Source organism: Somniosus microcephalus, chromosome 6, assembly GCF_052327205.1.
Source record: "Somniosus microcephalus isolate GS21.2 chromosome 6, FLI_Smic_1.0, whole genome shotgun sequence".
Taxonomy (NCBI): Eukaryota; Metazoa; Chordata; class Chondrichthyes; order Squaliformes; family Somniosidae; genus Somniosus; species Somniosus microcephalus.
In genome coordinates, this window is record NC_140992.1 from 275,688,574 (window position 1) to 275,715,505 (window position 26,932).

The 26,932-nt window shown below is 48.2% G+C and overlaps 1 protein-coding gene across 2 annotated transcripts in view; it reads left to right on the forward strand.

The window, feature by feature from the left end:
- Positions 1–26,932, forward strand: part of bean1 (brain expressed, associated with NEDD4, 1) — a 145,518-nt gene that overhangs the window by 17,291 nt on the left and 101,295 nt on the right. For both annotated transcript variants that reach the window (XM_085991851.1, XM_085991852.1), the window contains exon 3: positions 2,036–2,170. In XM_085991851.1, the coding sequence (XP_085847977.1) occupies positions 2,036–2,170 (135 nt within the window). The remainder of the gene's footprint in view (positions 1–2,035; positions 2,171–26,932) is intronic.

Below are 26,932 nucleotides of genomic sequence, written 5' to 3' on the forward strand. Positions count from 1 at the left end.
TGGGAAGGGGTTTGGTCCATTGGAATTCTGTACAATGGGAGTGAATGGGAAGGGGTTTGGTTTATTGGGATTCTGTACAATGGGAGTGAGTGGGAAGGGGTTTGGTCCATTGGGATTCTGTACAATGGGAGTGAATGGGAAGGGGTTTGGTTTATTGGGATTCTGTACAATGGGAGTGAGTGGGAAGGGGTTTGGTTCATTGGGATTCTGTACAATGGGAGTGAATGGGAAGGAGTTTGGTCCATTGGGATTGTGTACAATGGGAGTGAATGGGAAGGAGTTTGGTCCATTGGGATTCTGTACAGTGGGAGTGAATGGGAAGGGGTTTGGTTTATTGGGATTCTGTACAATGGGAGTGAGTGGGAAGGGGTTTGGTCCATTGGGATTCTGTACAATGGGAGTGAGTGGGAAGGGGTTTGGTCCATTGGGATTCTGTACAATGGGAGTGAGTGGGAAGGGGTTTGGTCCATTGGGATTCTGTACAATGGGAGTGAATGGGAAGGGGTTTGGTTTATTGGGATTCTGTACAATGGGAGTGAGTGGGAAGGGGTTTGGTCCATTGGGATTCTGTACAGTGGGAGTGAATGGGAAGGGGTTTGGTCCATTGGGATTGTGTACAATGGGAGTGAATGGGAAGGGGTTTGGTCCATTGGGATTCTGTACAGTGGGAGTGAATGGGAAGGGGTTTGGTCCATTGGGATTCTGTACAATGGGAGTGAGTGGGAAGGGGTTTGGTCCATTGGGATTCTGTACAATGGGGGTGAATGGGAAGGGGTTTGGTTCATTGGGATTGTGTACAATGGGAGTGAGTGGGAAGGGGTTTGGTCCATTGGGATTCTGTACAGTGGGAGTGAGTGGGAAGGGGTTTGGTCCATTGGGATTGTGTACAGTGGGAGTGAATGGGAAGGGGTTTGGTCCATTGGGATTCTGTACAATGGGAGTGAGTGGGAAGGGGTTTGGTCCATTGGGATTGTGTACAATGGGAGTGAATGGGAAGGGGTTTGGTTTATTGGGATTCTGTACAATGGGAGTGAATGGGAAGGGGTTTGGTTCATTGGGATTCCAAACAATGGGAGTGAATGGGAAGGGGTTTGGTCCATTGGGATTCTGTACAATGGGAGTGAGTGGGAAGGGGTTTGGTTCATTGGGATTCCAAACAATGGGAGTGAATGGGAAGGGGTTTGGTCCATTGGGATTCTGTACAATGGGAGTGAATGGGAAGGGGTTTGGTCCATTGGGATTCTGTACAGTGGGAGTGAATGGGAAGGGGTTTGGTCCATTGGGATTCTGTACAATGGGAGTGAATGGGAAGGAGTTTGGTCCATTGGGATTCTGTACAATGGGAGTGAATGGGAAGGGGTTTGGTTCATTGGGATTCTGTACAACGGGAGTGAATGGGAAGGGGTTTGGTCCATTGGGATTCTGTATAATGGGAGTGAATGGGAAGGGGTTTGGTTCATTGGGATTCTGTATAATGGGAGTGAATGGGAAGGGGTTTGGTTCATTGGGATTCTGTACAATGGGAGTGAATGGGAAGGGGTTTGGTCCATTGGGATTCTGTACAATGGGAGTGAGTGGGAAGGGGTTTGGTCCATTGGGATTCTGTACAATGGGAGTGAGTGGGAAGGGGTTTGGTTCATTGGGATTGTGTACAATGGGAGTGAATGGGAAAGGGTTTAGTCCATTGGGATTCTGTACAATGGGTGTGAATGGGAAGGGGTTTGGTCCATTGAGATTCTGTATGATGGGAGTGAATGGGAAGGGGTTTGGTTCATTGGGATTCTGTACAATGGGAGTGAATGGGAAGGGGTTTGGTCCATTGGGATTCTGTACAATGGGAGTGAGTGGGAAGGGGTTTGGTCCATTGGGATTCTGTATAATGGGAGTGAATGGGAAGGGGTTTGGTCCATTGGGATACCAAACAATGGGAGTGAATGGGAATGTATTGTCACACTTCTATCAGGATGTGTTGATCAGGAGCTGACTTTGGCTTGTCTTGCAGTGTAACTAATGTCCGCCTCTTTGATTTAATCAGATGAACAAAACATACTACCGTGTAAGAAGGAAGAGCTTCAGTGCGGGAATGGCCTGTGCCTCCTCAATTGGTTGCGTTGTCACTACAGGAAGGACTGTGGCCGAGAGTACACCTCCATCAAGTTATTATGTTCAAGTAGGTTCTGCCTTTGAAACTACATCACGCAGTGTGTAACGGAAACCACCCCATGTAAAATAAACATTGAATCCGGCCAATTCTGTCGACCAATTCCTCCTCCCAGTTTCCTCATTGGCTCAAAGAACCCTTTGCCTTGCCTTTTCCAGTATTGCTCCCCCCCCCCCCGCCCCCCACCCTTCCCTCCCAATCCTCTCCCGAAGGTGCAGAGGCTTGCTGGGATAGGGGTCCCATGGATGCCACTTGCAGTCAGTACCTTGGCCAAGCGACCATTCTACATAGAATAGTACAGCACAGATCGAGTCTGCGCCGGCTCTTTCGGAGAGCAATCCCGTTAGTCCCACTCCCCCGCTCTTTCCCCATAACCCCGCAATTTTTTCTCCTTCAAGTATTTATCCAATTCCCTTTTGAAGGCTACTATTGAATCTGTGTCTACTGCCCTATCAGGCAGTGTATTCTAAATGCTGACCACTTGTTGAGTAAAAATGTTGCCTCATGTCGCCTCTGTTTTTTTTGCCAATCACCTTAAATCTGTGCCCTCTCATTATCGACTCTTCAGCCTTCGGGAAGAGTTTCTCTTTATTTACTCTATCTAAATCCTTCATGATTTTAAACACCTCTATCAAATCTCCATTAGCCTTCTCTGCTTCAAGGAGAACAACCCCAGCTTCTCCAGTCTATCCACGTAACTCTAATCCCTCATCCCTGGAACCAGTCTAGTAAATCTCCTCCACACCCTCTCCAAAGCCTTCACGTCCTTCCTAAAGTGCGGTGTCCAGAATTGGACACAATACTCCAGCTGGGGTCGAACTAGTGTTTTATAAAAACTATTGTTGCCCTTCGTAGCGAGAGGATTCGAGTACAGGAACAAGGATGTCTTGCTGCAGTTGTACAGGGCCTTGGTGAGACCACATTTTGAGTATTGTGTGCAGTTTTGTTCGCCTTATCTGAGGAAGGATGTTCTTGCCATGGAAGGAGTGCAGCGAAGATTCACCAGGCTGATACCTGGGATGGCAGGAATGACGTATGAGGAGAGATTGGGTCGATTGGGCTTATACTCGCTGGAGTTTAGAAGAATGAGAGGGGATATCATTGAAACTTATAAAATTCTAACAGGACTAGACAGACTAGATGCAGGAAGGATGTTCCCGATGGCAGGGGAGTCCAGAACCAGGGGTCACAGCCTAAGGATAAGGGGTAAGCCATTTAGGACAGAGATGAGGAGGAATTTCTTCACCCAGAGAGTGGTGAACCTGTGGAATTCTCTACCACAGAAGGTAGCAGGGGCCAATTCATTAAATATATTCAAGAAGGAGTTGGATATATTTCTTAAGGCTAAAGGGATCAAGGGATATGGGGAGAAAGCAGGGACAGGGTACTGAATTTGGATGATCAGCCATGATCTCATTAAATGGCGGAGCAGGCTCGAGGGGCCGAATGGCCTACTCCTGCTCCTATCTTCTATGTTTCTATGTTTCTATGTAAAGGTTCAGCATAACTTTCTGGCTTTTGTACTATCTGCCTCTATTGATAAAGCCCAACATCCCATGTGCTTTATTAACTGCTTTCTCAACCTGCCCTGCCACCTTCACGGATACACCCCCCCCCCCCCCCACCACCACCCCCCCAGGTCTCTCTGTTCCTGCACCCTCTTTAAAATTGTATCATTTTGCCTGTATTGTCTCTCCTCATTCTTCCTACCAAAATGTATCAACTCCCACTTCTCTACGTTGAATTTCATCTGCCACGTGTCCACCCATTCCACCAGCCTGTCGACGTGATCTTGAAGTCTATCACTTCCGGACTCAATATCGAGTTCAACAACTTCAGATCATAACCTCGGCCCCTATTATATTTTTATATTTTTATCCACACTTTTGGTTTGTGCCTTTTCCTATCTCTCTCCCTCTCTCCCACATGGCAGCTGTCGCTCACTCTGCCAGCGCATTTCACACTTCATCTAGAGCCATTGTTTGTGTCTTTACCTGTCCTATTACCGTCTCGTCTCACCTTGAATATCTCTTAATGTCTCTTCTTTCATCCCCTCCCCCATTTCCCAGCCCCCAAACTGCCTTTTGTTTCATTTCCTGCCTTTTCTCTCAGTCCTGACGAAGTGTTTCGACTTGAAACGTTGACTCTATTTCTCTCTCCACGGATGTTGCCTGGCCTGCTGAGTTTTTCCAGCATTTTCTGTTGTTATTTCGGATTTCCAGCATCCGCAGTATTTTGCTATCACTATCATCATCACTGTTTACTACACTTCCAAGTTTCGGTCATGCGGGAGTCTAGCGGGTGCAGGATGGCTTAAAAAAAACAGAGAGACTTGCATTTCTACAGCGCCTTTCACGACCTCAGGGGGTCCCAAAGCGCTTCACGGCGAGTTAAGTACTTTTAGAGTTTAGTCGCTGTTGCAATGTAGGAAACACGGCAGCCAATTTGTGCACAGCAAGCTCCCACAAACAGCCAATGAGATAAATGACCAGATGGTCTCAGCGAGCCGCCCTCCCCTACCCGCCGAGCTCAGCAGCAGCAGGGGGCTAGGGGGACGGGGACAAGAGGCAGAAAGGAATGGGAAACAAAGAAGCTGCTGGGCAGTGGACTGCTCACAACACCAGCCTCCAGAAACAAACTCGCCGGCAAACCCGTCCCGGTGGGATATCCCTCCTGGTTGAGTATTTTGGGTCACTTTTTTAAGAAATTGAACAGAGTGGCCTAGAAATTTGTTTCAGGTGGTGGCGCAAACCGGGCGGTATTGGATCGGATCGCCCGCTGTACACAACGCCTGATGCTCAGCACCATTGCAGTCACCGGAGCTGAATATCAGGCGCTGCGTATAACAGGCGGCGATCTGATACCGCCCGCATTGCGCCAACGCACGAGATGGATTTCTAGGCCTGTGTCACTTGGTTTTATTTTTATTTTCTAAGGGACAATTGCCTATAAATTTTTTATCTTTTTAAAACTTATTTAGGGGGAGGAATTCGGTATCGCTCCGTCTGGGGTGCAATTATCGGCCGGGCGCAAAGTTTAGCGCCGTCCGCTAATTATTCACCTCCGGCTGCAAACTTGGCTTCTATCGCCCCTCTGGGGGTGATTGAAGCGCTAAATCAGGCACAACACAGCTCTCTTAAGGCGCAAAGGCCGAGGAGCGAGGCGCTACCTCAGAGCGCCAGCGAAGCTCATGTGATGTCAGTCAGCAATGGAACACAGACACACTGGCGCCGGCCAGTTCTTAAAGGGGAGGGTCGATCTTGCTCTCTATCCACATCCTGCTCATTGCAGCCTTGAATCTCGGCCTGGAGAGACTTGTACATCAATTCTGCTGGAAAGAACAATGGAGAGGCCCAGGGAAAGATCTCAGAGTGCAGCCCCCATAGTCTCTTCTAAATCGATACAAGGAAGGGCAAATCAAAATGAACCTGCAAAGTGCTGCTCAGTACCCAAAACCCCTTCACACAGCGTTGAATCTCTCCAGAAGTCTCTCTCTCTCTCTCAGAATGCGTGGTGCAAAAATGTCGCCGACAAAAAAAGGCAGGAAGCGGTCGCCTATAAATAGCGCTCCCCCAGTCCCTTCCTGACAGCAAAACGCTCCCCTCAACCTGTTGTTGCTAGCGGCAGGCGGTAAAGCAGGGGATGCCACTCAATATCCGGTCCGGGGCGCTACCGGGGCGTTGCACGCTCAACTGACGTCATGATCTACGGGTGCAGGAGATCGTGGCGGTATTGTTTAGCGCCGCCGCAAAATGTCTAGTCAATTTCACGAGCGGCGCAAACATCGCCGCGCCCGGACGCTAGTTGCTTTGCGCCCCATTAGCGCCCTCTTAGGGCGCTAACGGGAGGCGCAAAGCAACCACATTTTTCCCCCTTAATATATTCAACCGTGGGGCTGGGGTGTTACAGCCAGAAAAGAAAAAAAAAGACTTTCATTTCTATCGCGCCTTTCCCGACCTCAGGTCATCCCAAAGCGCTTTACAGCCAATGAAGTACTTTTTGAAGTGTAGTCACTGTTGTAATGCAGCCAATTTGCACACAGCAAGCTCCCACAAACAGCAATGTGATAATGATCAGATAATCTGTTTTCAGTGATGTTGGTTGAGGGATAAATATTGGTCCCAGGACACCGGGGAGAACTCCCCTGCTCCTCTTCAAAGTAGTGGCCATGGGATCTGTTACGTCCACTTGAGGGAGCAGACGGGGTCTCGGTTTAGCGTCTCATCCGAAAGACGGCACCTCTGACAGTGCAGCACTCCCTCAGCACTGCACTGGGAGTGTCAACCCTGGATTTTTGTGCTCAAATCTCTGGAGTGGGACTATGAACCCACAACCTTCTGACCCAGCGTCGAGAGTGCTGCCCACTGAGCCACTGGCTGACACTGAGCCCCTCAATTGATGCCGACACAAGTAGCTCATCCAGCAGAAATCACTGGAACAGCGTTTAAAGTTTGCAGATGACACAAAGCTGGGTGGGCGTGTGTGCTGTGAGGAGGATGCAGAGAAACTCCAGTATGATTTGGGCAGGTTGGGCGATTGGGCAGATGCATGGCAAATGCAGTATAATGTGGATAAATGCGAGGTTATCCACTTCGGTGGCAAAAACAGGAAGACAGATTATTATCTGAACGGCAATAGATTGGGAAAAGGGAAAGTGCAACGAGACCTGGGTGTCCTTGTGCACCAGTCGCTGAAGGTACGCATGCAGGTGCAGCAGGCGGCTAAGAAGGCAAATGGTATGTTGGCCTTCATAGCGAGAGGGTTTGAGTACAGGAGCAAGGAAGTCTTGCTGCAGTTGTACAGGGCCTTGGTGAGACCACACCTTGAGTATTGTGTGCAGTTTTGGTCACCTTATCTGAGGAAGGATGTTCTCGCCATGGAGAGAGTGCAGCGAAGATTCACCAGACTGATACCTGGGATGGCAGGAATGACGTATGAGGAGAGATTGGGTCGATTAGGCTTATATTCGCTAGAGTTTAGAACAATGAGAGGGGATCTCATTGAAATTTATAAAATTGTAACAGGACTAGACAGACTAGATGCAGGAAGGATGTTCCCGATGGCGAGGGAGTCCAGAACCAGGGATCACAGTCTAAGGATAAGGGGTAAGCCATTTAGGACTGAGATGAGGAGGAAATTCTTCACCCAGAGAGTGGTGAACCTGTGGAATTCTCTGCCACACAAGGCAGTTGAGGCCAATTCATTAAATATATTCAAGAAGGAGTTGGATATATTTTTTAAGGCTAAAGGGATCAAGGGATATGGGGAGAAGGCAGGGACAGGGTACTGAATTTGGATGATCAGCCATGATCTCATTAAATGGCAGAGCAGGCTCGAGGGGCCGAATGGCCTACTCCTGCTCCTATCTTCTATGTTTCTATGTTTGTATGTGTTGAGCGCCACTCCGTAGCACCATGAGATGGCGATTAAATTCCGCCAAGACCACTCAGCTCCCGACCTCATTACAGCCTTGGTCCAAACATGGACAAAGGAGCTGAATTCCAGAGGTGGGGTGAGAGTGACTGCCCTGACAGCAAGGCAGCATTTGACTGAGTCTGGCATCAAGGAGCCCTAGTAAAACTGAAGTCAATGGGAATCAGGGGGAAAACTCTCCACTGGCTGGAGTCATACCTAGCACAAAGGAAGATGGTTGTGGTGGTTGAAGGTCAATCATCACAGCCCCAGGACATCGCTGCAGGAGTTCCTCAGGGCAATGTCCTAGGCCCAACCATCTTCAACTGCTTCATCAATGACCTTCCTTCCAACATAAGGTTCAGAAATGGGGATGTTCACTGATGACTGCACAGTGTTCGGCGCCATTCACAACTCCACAGATAATGAAGCAGTCCGTGCCCACATGCAACAAGACCTGGACAATGTTCAGGCTTGGGCTGATAAGTGACAGGTAACATTCACACCAGGCAATGACTATCTCCAACAAGCGAGAGTCTAACCACCTCCCCTTGACATTCTAGGCATTACCATCGCCAAATCCCCCACTATCAACATCCTGGGGGTCACCACTGACCAGAAGCTTAACTGGACCAGCCACATAAATACTGTGGCAACAAGAGCAGGTCAGAGGCTAGGTATTCTGCGGCGTGTGTCTCACCTCCTGACTCCCCAAAGCCTTTCCACCATCTACAAGGCACAAGTAAGGAGTGTGATGGAATACTCTCCACTTGCCTGGATGAGTGCAGCTCCAACAACACTCAAGAAGCTTGACACCATCCAGGAAAAAGCAGCCCGCTTGATTGGCACCCCATCCACCACCTTAAACATTCACTCCCTCCACCACCGGCGTACCGTGGCTGCAGTGTGCACCATCTACAAGATGCACTGCAGCAACTCACCAAGGCTTCTTCGGCAGCACCCCCCAAACCTGCGACCTCTTCCACCTAGAAGGACAAGGGCAGCAGGTGCATGGGAACACCACCACCTCCAAGTTCCCCTCCAAGTCACACACCATCCTGACTTAGAAGTATACCGCCGATCCTTCATCGTCGCTGGATCAAAATTCTGGAACTCCCTCCCTAACAGCACTGTGGGAGCACCTTCACCACACGGACTGCAGCGGTTCAAGAAGGCAGCTCACCACCACCTTCTCAAGGGCAATTAGGGATGGACAATAAATGCCGGCCTTGACAGCGACGCCCACATCCCATAAACAATTTTTTTTTTAAATATCCTTTTTGTAATATGGAGACCAGAAATGTGCACGGTGCTCCAAGTGTGGTCTAAGCAAGGTTCGATATAGGTTTATGTCACTTCTCTGCTTTTCAATTCTATTCCTCTAGAAATAAACCCCAGTGCTTTGTTTGCAATTTTATGGTTGTATGAACCTGGTTTGTGTTTGTTGCTGGCATTGTTGTAAAATTAGCACGTTTTCAAGTCAATGAATGGTGTTTTCATCGTGAAATGTTTCCAGTGATCAGGGATGTGTAAATCCGCACCCTCAGGCTACAAGGATTCTCTAGCTATATACAGAATAAAATAACAGAGTACAATATAAACAGAAAATGCTGGAAACACTCAGCAGGTCAGGCAGCATCTGTGGAGAGAGAAACAGAGTTAACGTTTCAGTTCGATGACCTTTCGTCAGATGACCTTTGCCTCCATGCCCATTTCTTTGGCCAGGAGTCCTCTCCTCACACAGCCCGCTTCCAGCTCCTTCCCAAGATCCACAAACAGCACTGCCCTGGTAGATCCATCCTTTCAGCCCATTCTTACCACTTATTTCTTCCTATCTCGACTATTTTTTCTCTTTGTCCAGTCTCTTCCGACCTACATCCGCGACTCTTCCGCGTTCCTCCATCACTTTAACAGTTTCTAATTTCCTGACCATTAACTGTCTCCTTTTCACCGTAGACATCCAATCCCTCTACACCTCTATCCCCCACCAGGGTGGCCAGAGGGCGCTCCGCTTCTTCCTTGAACAGAGGCCCAACCAATCCCCATCCACCACCACCCTCCTCCACCTGGCTGAACTTGTTCTTACATTGAACTTCTCCTTTGACTCCACTCACTTCCTCCAAATAAAAGGTTTAGATATGGAACCCCTTATGGGTCCTAACTATGCCTGCCTTTCTGTGGGATATGTGGAACATTCTTTGTTCCAGTCCTAATCAGGTCCCCCCTCACATCTTTTCCCGGTACATTGATGACTGTATTGGTGCCGTTTCCTGCTCTTGTCCTAAACTGGAACATTTCATTAACTTTGCTTCCAATTTCCACCCCTCCCTCGCCTTCACATGGTCCATCTCCGACTCTTACCTTCCCTTCCTCAACTTCTCTATCTCCATTTCTAGGGATAGACATCTACAAATATCTACTATAAGCCCACTGACCCCCACAGCTATCTTGATTACACTTCCTCTCACCCCGCTTCCTGTAAGGACTCTATTCCATTCTCCCAGTTTCTCCATCTCCGCCACCTTCCATACTAGTGCTTCTAATGTCTTCCTTTTTCCTCAACCGAGGATTCCCCTCTACCGTGGTTGACACGGCCCTTGACCGTGTCCGTTCTATTTCCCGCACTTCTGCTCTCACCCCTTCCCCTCCCTCCCAGAAGCACAATAGGATTCCCCTTGTCCTCACCTTTCACCCCACCAGCCTCCACATTCAACGGATCATCCACCGCCATTTCCGCCACCTCCAGCCTGATCCCACCACCAAACACATCTACCCCTCCCCTCCCCGTTCAGCATTCTGAAGGGACCATTCCTTCCGCGACACCCTGGTTCACCCCCAACACCCACTCCCCCTCACGGCACCTCCCCGTGCAAGCGCAGGAGATGCCACACCTGCCGTTTCACCTCCTCCCTTCCCACCGTCCAGGGCCCCAAGCGCTCCTTCCAGGTGGACCAGAGATTTACTTGTACTGCTTTCAACTGAGGTCTGATGAAAGACCCTTGACCTGAACCGCTGACTCTGTTTCTCTCTCCACAGATGCTGCCTGACCGGCTGAGTGTTTTCCAGCATTCTCTGTTTTTATTTCAAATTTCCAGCATCCGCAGTGTTTGGCTTTTGCTTAAGTGCAACTGTGTGTGTTGCACGACACTAATTGCCAGCTTTCTTCAGTTGGCTGCACTGAGCCACAGGGTTACGGGTTTGAAGCCCACACCATGGGTTTCAGCCCATAAACCAAGCTGACACTACAATGTGGTAATGAGGGGGGTATGGCATTCCTGGAGCAACTTTAAAATCAGATGCTGAACCCAGTCCCTATATACCGAGTTGTATAAAGCTCTGGTTAGACCACGTCTGGAGCACTGCGTTCAGCTCTGGGCACCGCCCCTCCGGAGGATATATTGGCCTTGAAGGGGGTGATTAAAGGGTGTACTAATTGAGGTGTTTAAGATGATTAAAGGAGTTGAGAGGCTACATATAGAGAAACAATGTGAAACTCCCCAAGGCGCTTCACAGGAACGTAAATCAGACAAAAATTTGACACCGAGCCACATAAGGAGGTACTGTATTAGGACAGGTGACCAAAAATATGAACAGAAAGTGCTGGAAATACTCAGCAAGTCGGGCAGCATCGATGGAGCGAGAAACAGAGTTAACGTTTCAGGTCGATGACCAAAAGCTTGATGAAAGCGGTAGGTTTTAAGGCGCGTCTTAAAGCGGGAGAGAGAAGTAGAGAGGCGGAGAGGTTTAGGGAGGGAATTCCAGAGCTTAGGACCCAGACAGCTGAAGACCACGGCCACCAATGGTAGAGCAAAGGGATACACGAGAGGCCAGAATTGGAGTAGCGCCGAGATCTTGGTGGGTTGTAGGGCTGGCAGGCTTACCAGGAGGTTGATGAGTAACACTGGTATATTCTGCCGGCCTGTGTCTATCCCGTTGTTCCCCAGATACATAGCATGGAACAGCGCTCTACTGCACGTGTGTGTATATAGATATTAATGAAGCAAATTAATTTTAGATTCTCTAATCCTTCCTTGTGTTAGTGGGTGCTGCACTGCGCATTTAATTAACCCATTTCCAATGGTATTTGACCCGACAAGACAACAGATTTCCGAGATGATTAAAAAGCTTTAGTTAAAATGCTGCTAAAAGTGGGTTATTGTGTACCGGAAGCTCTGAGAATTTATTTACATTTAATACAGTTTGTTATAAGCGTTCTTATTAATCATATTTATAAGCTTCTTATGTGTCATTCAATCAAATTTCTATTAATTTATTCCTTCTCTTTTTCTTGTAAGTAATCCAATCCCTCCCCTAGGTTTTCCAAATTTTTAAATATATATATATATTGCCTGTCTTTATATCAGTTCTTTGAGATTTGAGCCAGGCCTCTATTAAACCATATACGAGAGATTGAGTAGAATGGGCCGATACTCTCTGGAGTTTAGAAGAATGAGAGGTGATCTCACTGATGCATATAAGATTCTGAAGGGGATTGACAGGGTAGATGCTGAGAGGTTGTTTCCCCTGGCTGCAGAGACTAGAACTAGGGGTCACAGTCTCAGGATAATGAGTCGGCCATTTCGGACTGAGACGAGGAGAAATTTCTTCACTCGGAGGGCGGTGAATCTTTGGAATTCTCTACCCCAGAGGGCTGTGGATGCTCAGTCGTTGAGTTTATTCAAGGCTGAGATCGATAGATTTTTGGACTCTAGGGGAATCACGGGATATGGAGATCGGGCGGGAAAGTGGAGTTGAGGTCAAAGATCAGCCATGATCTTATTGAATGGTGGAGCAGGCTCGAGGGGCCGAATGGCCGACTCCTGCTCCTAATTCTTATGTTCTTGTACAAAATTGATGGGCAGGAAAAGACCAGCCTGTCCCACAACCCATGATGCCTGGACATCATGACTAAGCATTCCCCGCCCACACCCCCCCACCCCCCCCCCCCCCCCCGTCCCGCAGCCGTGTAATCTCCTGGGAGAAGCCAACAAAAAAAACAGAGAAAAACCCAGGGCCAGTAAGGTGAAAGAATACTGTGGAAAATTCCACTCCAACCCCCCTCAGGCGATCAAAAATCAACGTTCCCCCTACAATGAGCAGCCACTCATCAATCGGGAGGTTCCGGGCAGGCCGCTCGCCAGCTGGGAGAGACCGCGCAGTAAATTTAAAGGGACCGCGCATGGAAAAATAAATTAGAGTGAGCATTGATCGCAACCGGTCCAGGAGATTGCACGGATCGAATGTTGTCTAAGAAGACACGAACCTTCTATATGATCGATAGATTTTTGAATATTAAGGGAATCAAGGGATATGGGGATAGTGCTTGACAGTGGGAGTTGAGGTCGAAGATCAGCCAGGATCTTATTGAATGGCGGAGCAGGCTCGAGGAGCCAAATGGCCGACTCCTGCTCCTAATTCTTATGATCTTATGATGCGATCTCTGCCCCAGTCAGGAACCGGTCCAGCTCCCTCTTGAAGGTATACAGAGAATGGGCACCCACCACACCAGCTGGCAACACATTCCACAGGCTCACTGCTCAGGGGGAATAAGAGGAACCACCAACATCCAGTCTATTCCGACACTTCCATAGTTTAAACTCGAGTACCCTGGTCCTCTCCATTCTGTCAAACTGAAACAATCCATCAATAGGCACACTATCCAGCCCTTTCATTAATTTATAGACCTCGATCAGGTCAATACTTTCCATGAAGACGAGGCTATGCAGAGTATAGCCCTCAGGCTTGATATTGAAGGTTGCAGACATAGACCTGGGTTCAATAAGGACTGTAGAAGAGCATGGCAGGAGCAGCACCAGGCGTACCTAAAAATGAGGTGCCAATCTGGGGAAGCTGCAACACAGGACTACATGCATGCTAAACAGCGGAAGCAGCATGCTATAGACAGGGCTAAGCGATCCCGCAATCAATGGAACAGATCAAAACTCTGCAGTCGTGCCACATCCAGTCGTGAATGGTGGTGGACCATTAAACAGCTAACGGGAGGAGGAGGCGGCATGAATATCTCGATCCTCAATGATGGTGGAGCCCAGTACCTGAGTGCAAAAGACAAGGCTGAAGCGTTTGCAACCATCTTCAGCCGGAAGTGCCGAGTGGATGATCCATATCGGCCTCCTCTTGAGGTCCCCACCATCACAGAAGCCGGTCTTCAGCCAATTTGATTCACTCCACGTGATATCGAGAAATGGCTGAGCGCACTGGATACAGCAAAGGCTCTGGGCCCTGACAACATCCCGGCTGTCGTGCTGAAGACTTGTGCTCCAGAACTAGCCGCGCCTCTAGCCAAGCTGTTCCAGTACAGCTACAACACTGGCATCTATCCGACAATGTGGAAAACTGCCCAGGTATGTCCTGTTCACAAAAAGCAGGACAAATCCAATCCGGCCAATTACCGCCCCATCAGTCTACTCTCAATCATCAGCAAAGTGATGGAAGGTGTCGTCGACAGTGCTATCAAGCGGCACTTACTCACCAATAACCTGCTCACTGATGCCCAGTTTGGGTTCTGCCAAGACCACTCGGCTCCCGACCTCATTACAGCCTTGGTCCAAACATGGACAAAGGAGCTGAATTCCAGGGGTGGGGTGAGAGTGACTGCCCTAGACATCAAGGCAGCATTTGACCAAGTCTGGCATTAAGGAGTCCTAGTAAAACTGAAGTCAATGGGAATTGGGGAAAACGCTCCCCTGGCTGGAGTCATACCTAATATAAAGGAAGATGGCTCTGGTGGTTGAAGGTCAATCATCACAGCCCCAGGACATCGCTGCCGAAGTTCCTCAGGGCAGTGTCCTAGGCCCAATCACCTTCAGCTGCTTCATCAATAACCTTCCAGCATAAGGTCAGAAATGGGGATGTTCGCTGATGACTGTACAGTGTTCAGTGCCATTCACAACTCCACAGATAATGAAGCAATCCATGCCTGTATGCAACAAGACCTGGACAACGTTCAGGCTTGAGCTGATACGTGGCAGGTAAAATCGTGCCACACATGTGCCAGGCAATGACTATCTCCAACAAGCGAGAGTCTAACTAATGCCCCTTGACATTCAACGGCATTACCATCGCCAAATCCCCATCATCAACATCCTGGGTGTCACCATTGACCAGAAACTTAACTGGATCAGCCCCATCCACCACCTTAAACATTCACTCCCTCCACCACCAGTGTACCATCTACAAGATGCACTGCAGCAACTCGCCAAGGCTTCTTCGGCAGCACCTCCCAAACCCACGACCTCTCCCACCTAGAAGGACAAGGGCAGCAGGCGCATGGGAACACCACCCCCTCCAAGTTCCCCTCCAAGTCACACACCATCCTGACTTGGAAGTATATCGCCAATCCTTCATCGTCGTTGGGTAAGAATCCTGGCACTCCCTCCCTAACAGCACTGTGGGAGCACCTTCACCACACGGACTGCAGCAGTTCAAGAAGGCGGCTCACCACCACCTTCTCAAGGGCAACTAGGGATGGGCAATAAATGCTGGCCATACCAGCGACACCCACATCCCATAAAGAAGAATTTTTAAAAAGGGTTGGGATAAATGGTTCATTCTCGGGCTGGCAATCAGTAACTAGTGGTGTTCCGCAGGGGTCAGTGCTGGGACCCCAACTGTTTACAATCTATATTAACGATTTGGAGGAAGGGACCGAGTGCAACATATCCAAGTTTGCCGACGATACAAAGATGGGAGGGAAAGCAATGAGTGAGGATGACATAAAAAACCTGCAAAAGGACATAGACAGGCTAAGTGAGCGGGCAGAGATTTGGCAGATGCAATATAATGTTGGAAAGTGTGAGGTTATGCACTTTGGCAGAAAAAATCAAAGAGCAAGTTATTATCTAAATGGAGAGAAACTGCAAAGTGCTACAGTACAAAGGGATCTGGGGGTCCTGGTGCATGAAACACAAAAAGTTAGCATGCAGGTGCAGCAGGTGATCAGGAAGGCCAATGGAATCTTGGCTTTTATTGCAAGGGGGATGGAGTATAAAAACAGGGAAGTCTTGCTGCAGTTATACAGGGTATTGGTGAGGCCACACCTGGAATACTGCGTGCAGTTTTGGTTTCCATATTTAAGAAAAGATATACTTGCTCTCGAGGCGGTTCAGAGAAGGTTCACTCGGTTGATTCCGGAGATGAGGGGGTTGACGTATGAGGAAAGGTTGAGTAGGTTGGGACTCTACTCATTGGAGTTCAGAAGAATGAGAGGCGATCTTATCGAAACATATAAGATTGTGAGGGGGCTTGATCGGGTGGATGCGGTGAGGATGTTTCCACTGATGGGTGAGACTTGAACTAGGGGGCATAATCTAAGAATAAGGGGCTGCCCTTTCAAAACTGAGATGAGGAGAAACTTCTTCACTCAGAGGATAGTAAATCTATGGAATTTGCTACCCCAGAGAGCTGTGGAAGCTGCAACATTAAATAAATTTAAAATGGCGATAGACAGTTTCCTAGCAGATAAGGGAATTAGGGGTTACGGGGAGAGGGCAGGGAAGTGGACGTGAGTCTAGATTCGGATCAGCCATGATCCTATTGAATGGCGGAGCAGGCCCGAGGGGCCGTATGGCCTACTCCTGCTCCTACTTCTTATGTTCTTATGTAGGGTTGCCAACTCCTGGATTGTCCCGGAATCTCCAGGAACTGGAGATTAAACCCAGGACACTGCTGCAAGGGAAAGAAAGGAAAGAAAGACTTGCATTTATATAGCGCCTTTCACAACCACCCAAAGCGATTTACAGCCAATGAAGAACCTTTTTGAAGTGTAGTCACTGTTGTAATGTAGGAAACGCAGCAGCCAAATTGCGCACAGCAAGCTCCCACAAACAGCAATGTGATAATGACCAGATGATCTGTTTTAGATGTTGATTGAGGGATAAATATTGGCCCCAGGACACCGGGGATAACCGGTTTAACGTCTCATCTGAAAGACGGCACCTGTGACAGCGCAGCACTCCCTCAGCACTGCACTGGGAGTGTCAGCCTTGAATTTTGCGCTCAAGTCTCTGGAGTGGAGACTTGAACCCACAACCTTCTCGACTCAGTAGGCGAGGGTGCTTCCCACTGAGCCACGGCCGACACGGAAAAAAAATCACCGGAGCGTTTTTTTAAAAAAAGTGCTTTTTTTTTCATTTTCTTTGAATACTTTTGTCTAATAGAAATATTGGAGATGGGGAAAATAGGTTATTTGACGGGGCGGGGCTCCTTTGACGCAACCTCCGGGAAGACATGGCACCAGAGGTGGCAACTCTAACTACAGTACACTATTGGCGGAGCGATAGCGCCCTGTGAAGGTCTCCCATCCCCGGAGGTGAGTGCGCCACCTAATGGTCGAGCTAAGAACTGACAAAACTCGTACCCTCCCCCTCCCCCCCGCCCCCCCCTCCCCCAACCCCCGTCACAATGACCGGCATCCTTGGAACTTTAACCATTACAGTACGTGAGCCGATTTTTTTTTTCAAAAATGGCTGGCACAGGGAGACTGGAACTCCCATAGAAAAGATGTTTCCAATTGTAAGGGAGAATGATATCCGGACTTCCAGGGGTTAAGTTACGAGGAGAGATTACACAAACTAGGGTTGTATTCCCAAGAATCTAGAATGTTAAGGGGTGATCTGATCGAATGTTTTCAAGATATTAAGGGGAACAGATAGGATAGATAGAGAGAAACGATTTCCGCTGGTTGGGGAGTCTAGGACTAGGGGGCAGAGTCTAACAATTAGAGCCAGACCTTTCAGGTGTGAAATTAGGAAACACTTCTACACACAAAGGGTGGTAGAAGTTTGGAACTCTCTTCCGCAAACGGCGATTGATGCTAGATCAATTGTTAATGTTAAATCGGAGATTGATAGCTTTCTGTTAACCAAAGGTATTAAGGGATATGGGGCAAAGGCGGGTATATAGAGTTAGATCGCAGATCAGCCATGATCTCATCGAATGGGGGAACAGGCTCAAGGAGTTGAAAGGCCTCCTCCTGTTCCTATGTTCCCAGCTGTTGTAAGTCTAAGAGGTAAAGAATTCTTTTAACTAATGGAATGAAAACCCAGGGATACTGAGTGTTGCATTTAGATTAGTGAATCTATAATTAATTTGCTTCATTAATATCTATATACACACACACACACAGAGAGAGAGAGAGCAGAGCTCTGTGCTGCAAGGATCAGTTCTGGTCTCCATATTACAAAAAGAATATAGAGGCACTGGTGAAGGTGCAGAAATGATTTACAAGGATGATACCAGAGCCTCCATGTAAACTCCCCAACCCATATTCATGACCAAGCCCTTGACCTTGCCATCTCTCCTGGCCTCGCTACTCCCATCGTGTCAATCGCAGATAAGGCCATCTCTGACCACTTCCTCGTATCGCTCTCCACCCAAATCCCACTTCTAGCAGCCCATCTCCCCCCCACCCCCGCCACCCCACACCAACCCTACTTCCTTCTGTGTCCACCCCTGGAAAAAATTCTCTCCCAACTCTCTTACAACTGCACTTATGAAATCCCAACTGTCTAGCCATTGGCCCTCCATTCACCATGACATTTCTGCAGCTAGCGATCTGCTCAACCACACCCTCACCACCACCTATGATGCCCTAGTTCCTATTAAAACAACTACTCTCTCACCCTGGCCGTTCCCCCTGATACAGCCCTCATCTTCGCTCCCTTAAGTCCATGGGACGCAGACTTGAACGGGTATGGCGGACAACTGGTTTAGCCATTCACCGCCAGATCTGGCTGGACCACATAAAGCATTATCGGGTCCTGCTCTCGTCTACCAAAATTGCTCACTATTCCAGAATCATTCTAGAAGGCAAAGATAAACCCCGGCTCCTATTCTCCACTGTTAACCCTCTTCTTAAACCCCTCTCTCCCCGTCTCCTACACCCTCACCTCCGATAACAAGTGTGAGGAGCTCATGGACTTCTTTGTCTCTAAGATTGAGACCATCCATTCAGCTGCCTCTGCCACTTCCCTTCCTTCCCCTAGCCCACTGGACCAAACTTCCTCTATGGTTTCTCCCTGCCCTCGCCCTGAACTCACATCTTTCTCCAGTTTCTCTCCGATCTCCCCTCATGACCTCTCCGCGCTCATCTTGTCCATGAGGCCCACTTCCTGCTCCCTCGACCTTATTCCCACCAAACTGCTGACCACCCAACTTCCTTTTCTGGCTCCCATGTTAGCTGACATTGTTAACGGTTCTCTCTCCTCAGGTACTGTCCCCCTCTCCCTCAAATCTGCCGCCATCACCCTCTCAAAAAACAACCCTTGACCCCTCCATCCTTGCAAACTACCACCCCATCTCCAACCTCCCTTTCCTCGCCAAAGTCCTTGAACATGTTGCCTCTCAAATCTGTGCCCATCTTTCCCGGAACTCCATGTTTGAATCCCTCCAATCCGGTTTCCGCCCCTGCCACAATACCGAAACAGCTCTCATCAAAGTCACAAATGACATAATTTGTGACTGTGACAAAGGTAAACTATCCCTCCTCATCCTTCTCAACTTGTCTGCAGCCTTTGACATGGTTGACCACTCCATCCTTCTCCAACACCTCTCCACCGTTGTCCAGCTGGGTGGGACTGCACTCTCCTGGTTCCATTCTTATCTATCTAATCATAACCAGAGAATCACCTGCAACGGCTTCTCCTCCCACTCCCGCATCGTTACCTCTGGTGTCCCCCAAGGATCTATCCTTGGCCCCCTCCTATTTCTCATCTACATGTTGCCTCTTGGTGACATCATCCGAAAACACAGCGTCAGTTTCCACATGTACGCTGACGACACCCAGCTCTACCTCACCACCTTTTCTCTCGACCCCTCCACGGTGTCTAAATTGTCAGACTGCTTGTCCGACATCCAGTTCTGGATGAGCAAAAATTTTCTCCAATTAAATATTGGGAAGACCGAAGCCATTGTTTTCGGTCCCCGCCACTGACTCCATCCCTCTCCCTAACATCTGTCTGAGGCTGAACCACACTGTTCGCAACCTTGGTGTCATATTTGACACTGAAAAGAGCTTCCGACCACATATCCACAACATAACTAAGACCGCCTACTTCCACCTCCGTAACATCGCCCGTCTCCGCCCCTGCCTCAGCTCACCCACTGCTGAAACCCTCATCCATGCCTTTGTTACCTCTAGACTTGACTATTCCATGCACTCCTGGCTGGCCTCTCACATCCTACCCTACGTAAACTTGAGGTCATCCAAAACTCGGCTGCCCATGTCCTAACTCACACCAAGTCCCGTTCAGCCATCACCCCTGTGCTCACTGACCTACATTGGCTCCCGGTTAAGCAACGCCTCGATTTCAAAATTCTCATCCTTGTTTTCAAATCCCTCCATGGCCTCGCCCCTCCCTATCTCTGTAACCTCCTTCAGCCCCGCCACCCCTCGAGATATGTGCGCTCCTCCAATTCTGTCCTCTTGAGCATCCCTGATTATAATCGCTCAACCATTGGTGGCTGTGTCTTCTGTTGCCTGGGCCCTAAGCTCTGGAATTCCCTCCCTAAACCTCTCTGCCTCACTACCTCTCTTTCCTCCTTTAAGATGCTTCTTAAAACCTACCTCTTTGACCAAGCTTTTGGTCACCTGCCCTAATTTCGTCTTATGTGGCTCGGTGTCAAAAATTTTTGTCTTATAATACTCCTGTGAAGCGCCTTGGGACATTTTACTATGTTAAAGGCGCTTTATAAATACAAGTTGTTGTTGTTGAGAGGTTATACCTATCAGTACAGACTGAACAGGCTGGGGCTCTTTTCTCTAGAAAAGAGAAGGCCGAGGGGTGACCTGATAGAGGTCTTTAAAAATATGAAAGGGTTCGATAGGGTAGATGTAGAGAAGATGTTTTCACTTGTGGGGGAGACCAGAACTGGGGGCCATAAATATAAGATAGTCACTAATAAATCCAATAGGGAATTCAGGAGAAACTTCTTTCCCCAGAGAGTGGTGAGAATGTGGAACTCGCTACCACAGGGAGTGGTTGAGGCGAATCGCATAGATACATTTAAGGGGAAGCTGGATAAACACATGAAGGAGAAAGGAATAGAACGATATGCTGATAGGGTGAGATGAAGAGGGGTGGGAGGAGGCTCGTGTGGAGCAGAAACACCGGCACAGGCCAGTTGGGCCGAATGGCCTGATTTTGTGCTGTAAATTCTATGCAATTTGACGTATTTGAAAGCATTTATGATTGTGTTTCACTACATATTGAAGGGAAAGTGCCGGAATCTGCCAGTGTCGGACGTGACCAACCTTTACCCAGCATTCTTGTGAAATTGTGACATCACACAAGAACCCCCTCATAATTAATATTAACATTTACATAATTCAAAGAGTCTAGAATGGCCTAGAATGGGATGTTTTATTACGCACAGGTTCGGAAGGCCTCTGATAGAACTTATAACTCCATGGGGCCTTTGTGCGAGTATCTGAAAGTGCCTTGTTGATTTTGTTGTGTTGTAATCTTTTGACATCGCTTCCTTCTTTCCTTCTTTCCTTCCTGTGGTTAGGGTGCTAGGGTTAGTGCTTAAGGTCAGTGGTTAGGGTTCGGGTGTTCGTGTTGGGGTTAGTGGTTTGGATAGTGGTAACTGGGAGTAGTGGTAACAGAAACCACTATTGACAACACCGCTGGCAGTATATGTGTCCTTTAAAAGAAAATTGCCCCCAAATAACATGTAAGAATAACATGTTGACTGACCATAGATCTTAGATAGGTAGTGGGTGTGCCGATGGGTTAGGGTTAGGGTGTGCCGATGGGTTAGGGTTAGGGTGTGCCGATGGGTTAGGGTTAGGGTGTGCCGATGGGTTAGGGTTAGGGTGGGCCAATGGGTTAGGGTTAGGGTGGGCCAACGGGTGGCAGATGCAGTTCAATGCCAAGAAATGTGAAGAAGTGCTCGTTAGGAAGAAGAGCAGAGAACGGAGGTTTAGGGAGGGAATTCCAGAGCTCGGGGCCTCAGCAGCTGAAGGCACGACCACCAATGGTGGAGCGATTAAAATCGGGGATGCTCAAGAGGCCAGAATTGGAGGAGCGCAGAGATCTCGGAGGGTTGTAGGGCTGGAGGAGGTTACAGAGACAGGGAGGGGCAAGGCCGTGGAGGGGTTTGAAAATAAGAAGAATTTTTAAATCACGGCGTTGCCGGACCAGGAGCCAATGTAGGAAATTGAGCACAGTGGGGTGCCAAACTGGTCAAACCAACAAAGCTCAGAAAAGCTGAAGAACAGTTTTATAAAAAGCCAACACAGCCATTCAGACTTGGCTGCACCTTTAAGGTGGGGCCATCTTCTTGCCTTGGAGTCCCGTCCACATACTGGATGTAAACATCAACACGGGGAGGAAATGAAAACTCAGCGTGGGAATATTGGGGCAGCAGAGACATTTCCAGTGTCAAGCGGGTGATGTCTGGCCAGCTCTGCCATGCCAATGGAAGGGTGCTGGGACTCAACTTTGGGCCGTGATTGCGGACGGGGTCATTCACGTAAAGGGGATGGGCTCCCACCCGGGAGATAGTTGGAGCGGAGAAAAGTGCAGAACATAAACCAGAGGACATTATTGGGTAGCATCCGCTGCACAGTGGGTCACACGCTCGCCTCTGAGTCAGAAGGTTGTTGAGGTTCAAGTCCCACTCCAGAGATATGAGCACATAATCCAGGCTGACACTCCCAGTGCAGTACTGAGGGAATGCTGCACTGTCGGAGGTGCCGTCTTTCGGATGAGACGTTAAACCGAGGCCCCGACTGCCCTCTCAGGTGGACATAAAAGGTCCCATAGAAACATAGAAGATAGGAGCAGGAGGAGGCCATTCGGCCCCTCGAGCCTGCTCTGCCATTCAATGAGATCATGGCTGATCATCTAAACTCAGTACCCGGTCCCTGCCTTCTCCCCATATCCCTTGATCCCTTTAGCCTTAAGAAATATATCTAACTCCTTCTTGAATATATTTAATGAATTGGCCTCGACTGCCTTCTGTGGTAGAGAATTCCACAGGTTCACCACTCTCTGGGTGAAGAAATTCTTCCTCATCTCATTCCTAAATGGCTTACCCCTTATCCTTAGACTGTGACCCCTGGTTCTGGACACCCCGACCATCGGGAACATCCTTCCTGCATCTAGTCTGTCCAGTCCTGTTACAATTTTATAAGTTTCAATGAGATCCCCTCTCATTCTTCTAAACTCCATTGAGTATAAGCCCAATCAACCCAATCTCTCCTCATGCGTCATTCCTGCCATCCCAGGTATCAGTCTGGTGAATCTTCGCTGCACTCCCTCCATGGCAAGAACACCCTTCCTCAGATAAGTCCCACGGCCACTATTCGAAGAAGAGAAAGGGAAGTTATCCCCAGTATCCTGGGACATTATTTGTTCCTTAATCAACATCACTTTAAAAAAAAACAGATGGTCTGGTCATTATCACATTGCTGTTTGTGGGAGCTTGCTGTGCGCAAATTGGCTGCCGCGTTTCCCACATTACAACAGTGGCTACACTTCAAAAGTACTACATTAGCTGTAAAGCGCTTTGGGACGTCCTGAGGTCGTGAAAGGCGCTGTAGAAATACAAGTCTTTTCTTTTCGTATCTGTCACAACGTACAACTCATTTCAACCACGCTCCGTTGAATAATAAACACAAGGGACTGATTGCCAGAGCGCGCAATCCTCGGCCTGATTGGGGGAATCAACTGTGAAATCAAGGTGAGATGGTCTCTGTTGATTTTCAACATTTTAATTAAACCTCTTCAGGTAATTAAAAGCCCTGATGGATCGTGCACACCAACAAACAAACTGGAGAGAAATATAACAATTGATTTCAGCAATTATATGTTCAAAGTTTCCTGAAAGATGAGGCAGTCGGACCAGAGCTCCCTCGTCGCTACGAAGCAATTAGTGGTGTCGCAGATGGCTTGGTGCAGACACCAGATGCCACTTAAATTCTCTCCGCGCTCGTCAAAAAGAAACCCCATTTTCTTTGTAATTAGTGGCTTTCTTCTTTAATGGGCGCCTTTAATTGCCATTGAGGTGACTGCTGATCTTAGGTGAGAGGGCACAGAAGTGAAATGTGCCCTTCATAGACACGGGGTAAAATATTCACCGCTGTTAATCCCGCCGCATTTATCTTCTCACTACTCGCTGTTTTAGTTTTAATTTTGATCTTTTAGTTGTTGCTAGAAAGCCGTCGATATTAAAACGCTCCAGCCTCATCTGTCTGCGTGGTGTCCTGTGTGTATAATCGGAACAGATAACAGAGCCAGAGGTGGGGAAGGGGACTCGGGAAAGAATATTAGATCTTCGGTCCGCAGAGAGAGTAAATTAAATGAGCAAAGATTAGTGTGCGAATGTTTAGTGATTTGATATTAAATCCATTAGCCCCGTGTTTAAGCGGAGACGTTAAACTTGTTTGTTTTCAAACATGCTATTGCCTCCATTATAATTCAGGATTAATGAATTTCAAACCAGTGCAGATAGCATTCGTTCTGCAATCTTTGCAAAAGATCATTTCAAAGAATTAAAATCCTGAAAAATCCTTAAATATTAAGTGGGAAGGTGCTGCAGGGGTAATAAGGAAAGAGAAAAGAAGGACTTGCATTCCTATAGCGCCTTTCACGACCTCAGGACGTCCCAAAGCGCTTTACAGCCAATGAAGGTCTTATTTCGAAGTGTAGTCACTGTTGTAAATGTAGGAAATGCAGCAGCTGATTGCACACAGCAGGATCCCACAAACAGCAATGTGATAAATGAACAGAGCATCTGTTTTCAGTGATGTTGGTTGAGGGATAAATATTGGCCCAGGACAGCGGGGAGAACTCCCCTGCTCTTCTTCGAAATAGTGCCATGGGATCTTTTACGTCCACCTGCGAGAGAGCAGACGGGACCTCGGTTTAACGTCTCAGCTGAAAGACGGCCCCTCCGACAGTGCAGCACTCCCTCAGTACTGCACAGACAAAGTCAGCCTAGATTCTTGTGCTGAAGTCTCATAGAACGGGACTTGAACCTGCAACCTGCAGACTCAGAGGCGAGAGTGCTACCCACTGATGTCACCACTAGAATAACCACTCAAAACTACCATTTTTTTTTTTACTATCTGCTGGTTGATCTCTAGTGGAATTTCTCACAGAGAGTCCGATGATTTGCATGTTTTAGAAACATAGAAGATAGGAGCAGGAGTAGGCCATTCGGCCCCTCGAGTCTGTTCCGCCATTTAATGAGATCATGGCTGATCATCCAAATTCAGTACCCTGTCCCTGCCTTCTCCCCATATCCCTTGATCCCTTTAGCCTTAAGAAATATATCTAACTCCTTCTTGAATATATTTAATGAATTGGCCTCAACTGCCTTCTGTGGTAGAGAATTCCACAGGTTCACCACTCTCTGGGTGAAGAAATTCCTCCTAATCACTGTCCTCAATGGCTTACCCCTTATCCTTAGACTGTGACCCCTGGTTCTGGTCTCCCTCGCCATCGGGAAAATCCTTCCTGCATCTAGTCTGTCTAGTCCTGTTAGAATTTTATAAGTTTCAATGAGATATATATATATCTCATTTTATATTCACATGAGCGTTCTGCCATGTAATGCACAGCGGTATTATTCTGCTGCTAAGGTGGCGCTGTGTTTAGCGTGGCCTGTCTGTTTTTAAGCAACAAAGTCCATTTGCTGTCAATCCTACAGTTAGTTAGAGATTGCGAGGGACGTACGCAGAGTGGACTTCCGGCTCCGGATCAGAAGGAATTAGCATGCAATGACTGTCTTTCTTTCTCTTTCCTACTCTTGACAATTTGACTTGTGACACCAGAAGAGCCCGCTGCGCAGAGAAATCCAAAGGTTCACCACCCTCGGAGTGAAGAAATTCCTCCTCATCTCAGTCCTAAATGGTCGACCCCTTATTCTGAGACTGTGACCCCTGGTTCTCTCTGCACCTGGGGGGGGAAACAGTCTCTCAGCATCTACCCTGTCAAGCTGTCTAAGCATTTTATACATTTCAATGCGATCACCTCTCATTCTTCTAAACTCTAGGGAATATAGGCCTAGTCTACGCAATCTCTCCTCATAGGACAATCCCCTCATCCCAGGAACCAGGCTGGTGAACCTTCGTTGCACTCCCTCTATGGCAAGTATAACCTTCCTTGGGTGAGGAGACCAGAACTGTACACAATACTCCAGGTGTGGTCTCACCAAAGCCCAATATAATTGCACCTGTACACTGAAGTCTGCCATTATGGTATGCCGTTTTTTTAATGTTTCTATAGGTCGAAAAGACCTTCAGTTGAGGTTGATGTTTTTGTGTGATGCTCGTTAACACTACTGGTGGTGGACAATGGAAGAAACATAGAAACATAGAAGATAGGAGCAGGAGTCGGCCATTCGACTCCTCGAGCCTGCTCCGCCATTCAATGCGATCATGGCTGACCATCCAAATTCAGTACCCTGTCCCTGCTTTCTCCCAATATCCCTTAATCCCCTTAGCCTTAAGAAATATATCTAACTCCTTCTTGAATATATTTAATGAATTGGCCTCAACTGCCTTCTGTGGTAGAGAATTCCACAGGTTCACCACTCTCTGGGTGAAGAAATTCCTCCTCATCTCAGTCCTAAATAGCTTACCCCTTATCCTTAGACTGTGACCCCTGGTTCTGGACTCCCCCACCATCGGGAACAGCCTTCCTGCATCTAGTCTGTCTAGTCCTGTTACAATTTTATAAGTTTCAATGAGATCCCCTCTCATTCTTCTAAACTCTAGCGAATATAAGCCTAATCGACCCAATCTCTCTTCATACGTCATTCCTGCCATCCCAGGTATCAGTCTGGTGAATCTTCGCTGCACTCTCTCCATGGCAAGAACATCTTTCCTCAGATAAGGCTACCAAAACTGCACACAATACTCAAGGTGTGGTCTCACCAAGGCCCTGTACAACAGCAGCAAGACATCCTTGCTCCTGTACTCGAATCCTCTTGCTATGAAGGCCAGCATACCATTTGCCTTCTTAACCGCCTGCTGCACCTGCATGCTTACCTTCAGCGACTGGTGCACAAGGACACCCAGGTCTCATTGCACTTCCCCTTCTCCCAATCTATTGCCATTCAGATAATAATCTGCCTTCCTGCTTTTGCCACCAAAGTGGATAACCTCGCATTTATCCACATTATACTGCATCTGCCATGCATCTGCCCAATCGCCCAACCTGAAGGATTTCCCAATTCTGACATCCCTTGTCAGCATTTAACTGCCCCCGGCTCAGGTTTCGCCTGGTTCGCTGCCGCATGAAGCCCCCTCTACTCAGCCCCAACAGCAAGTCCTTAACCGCAGCCACAGAAGAGTCTGAATGGAGGCCTGGGGATGGTCACAGGACTGGG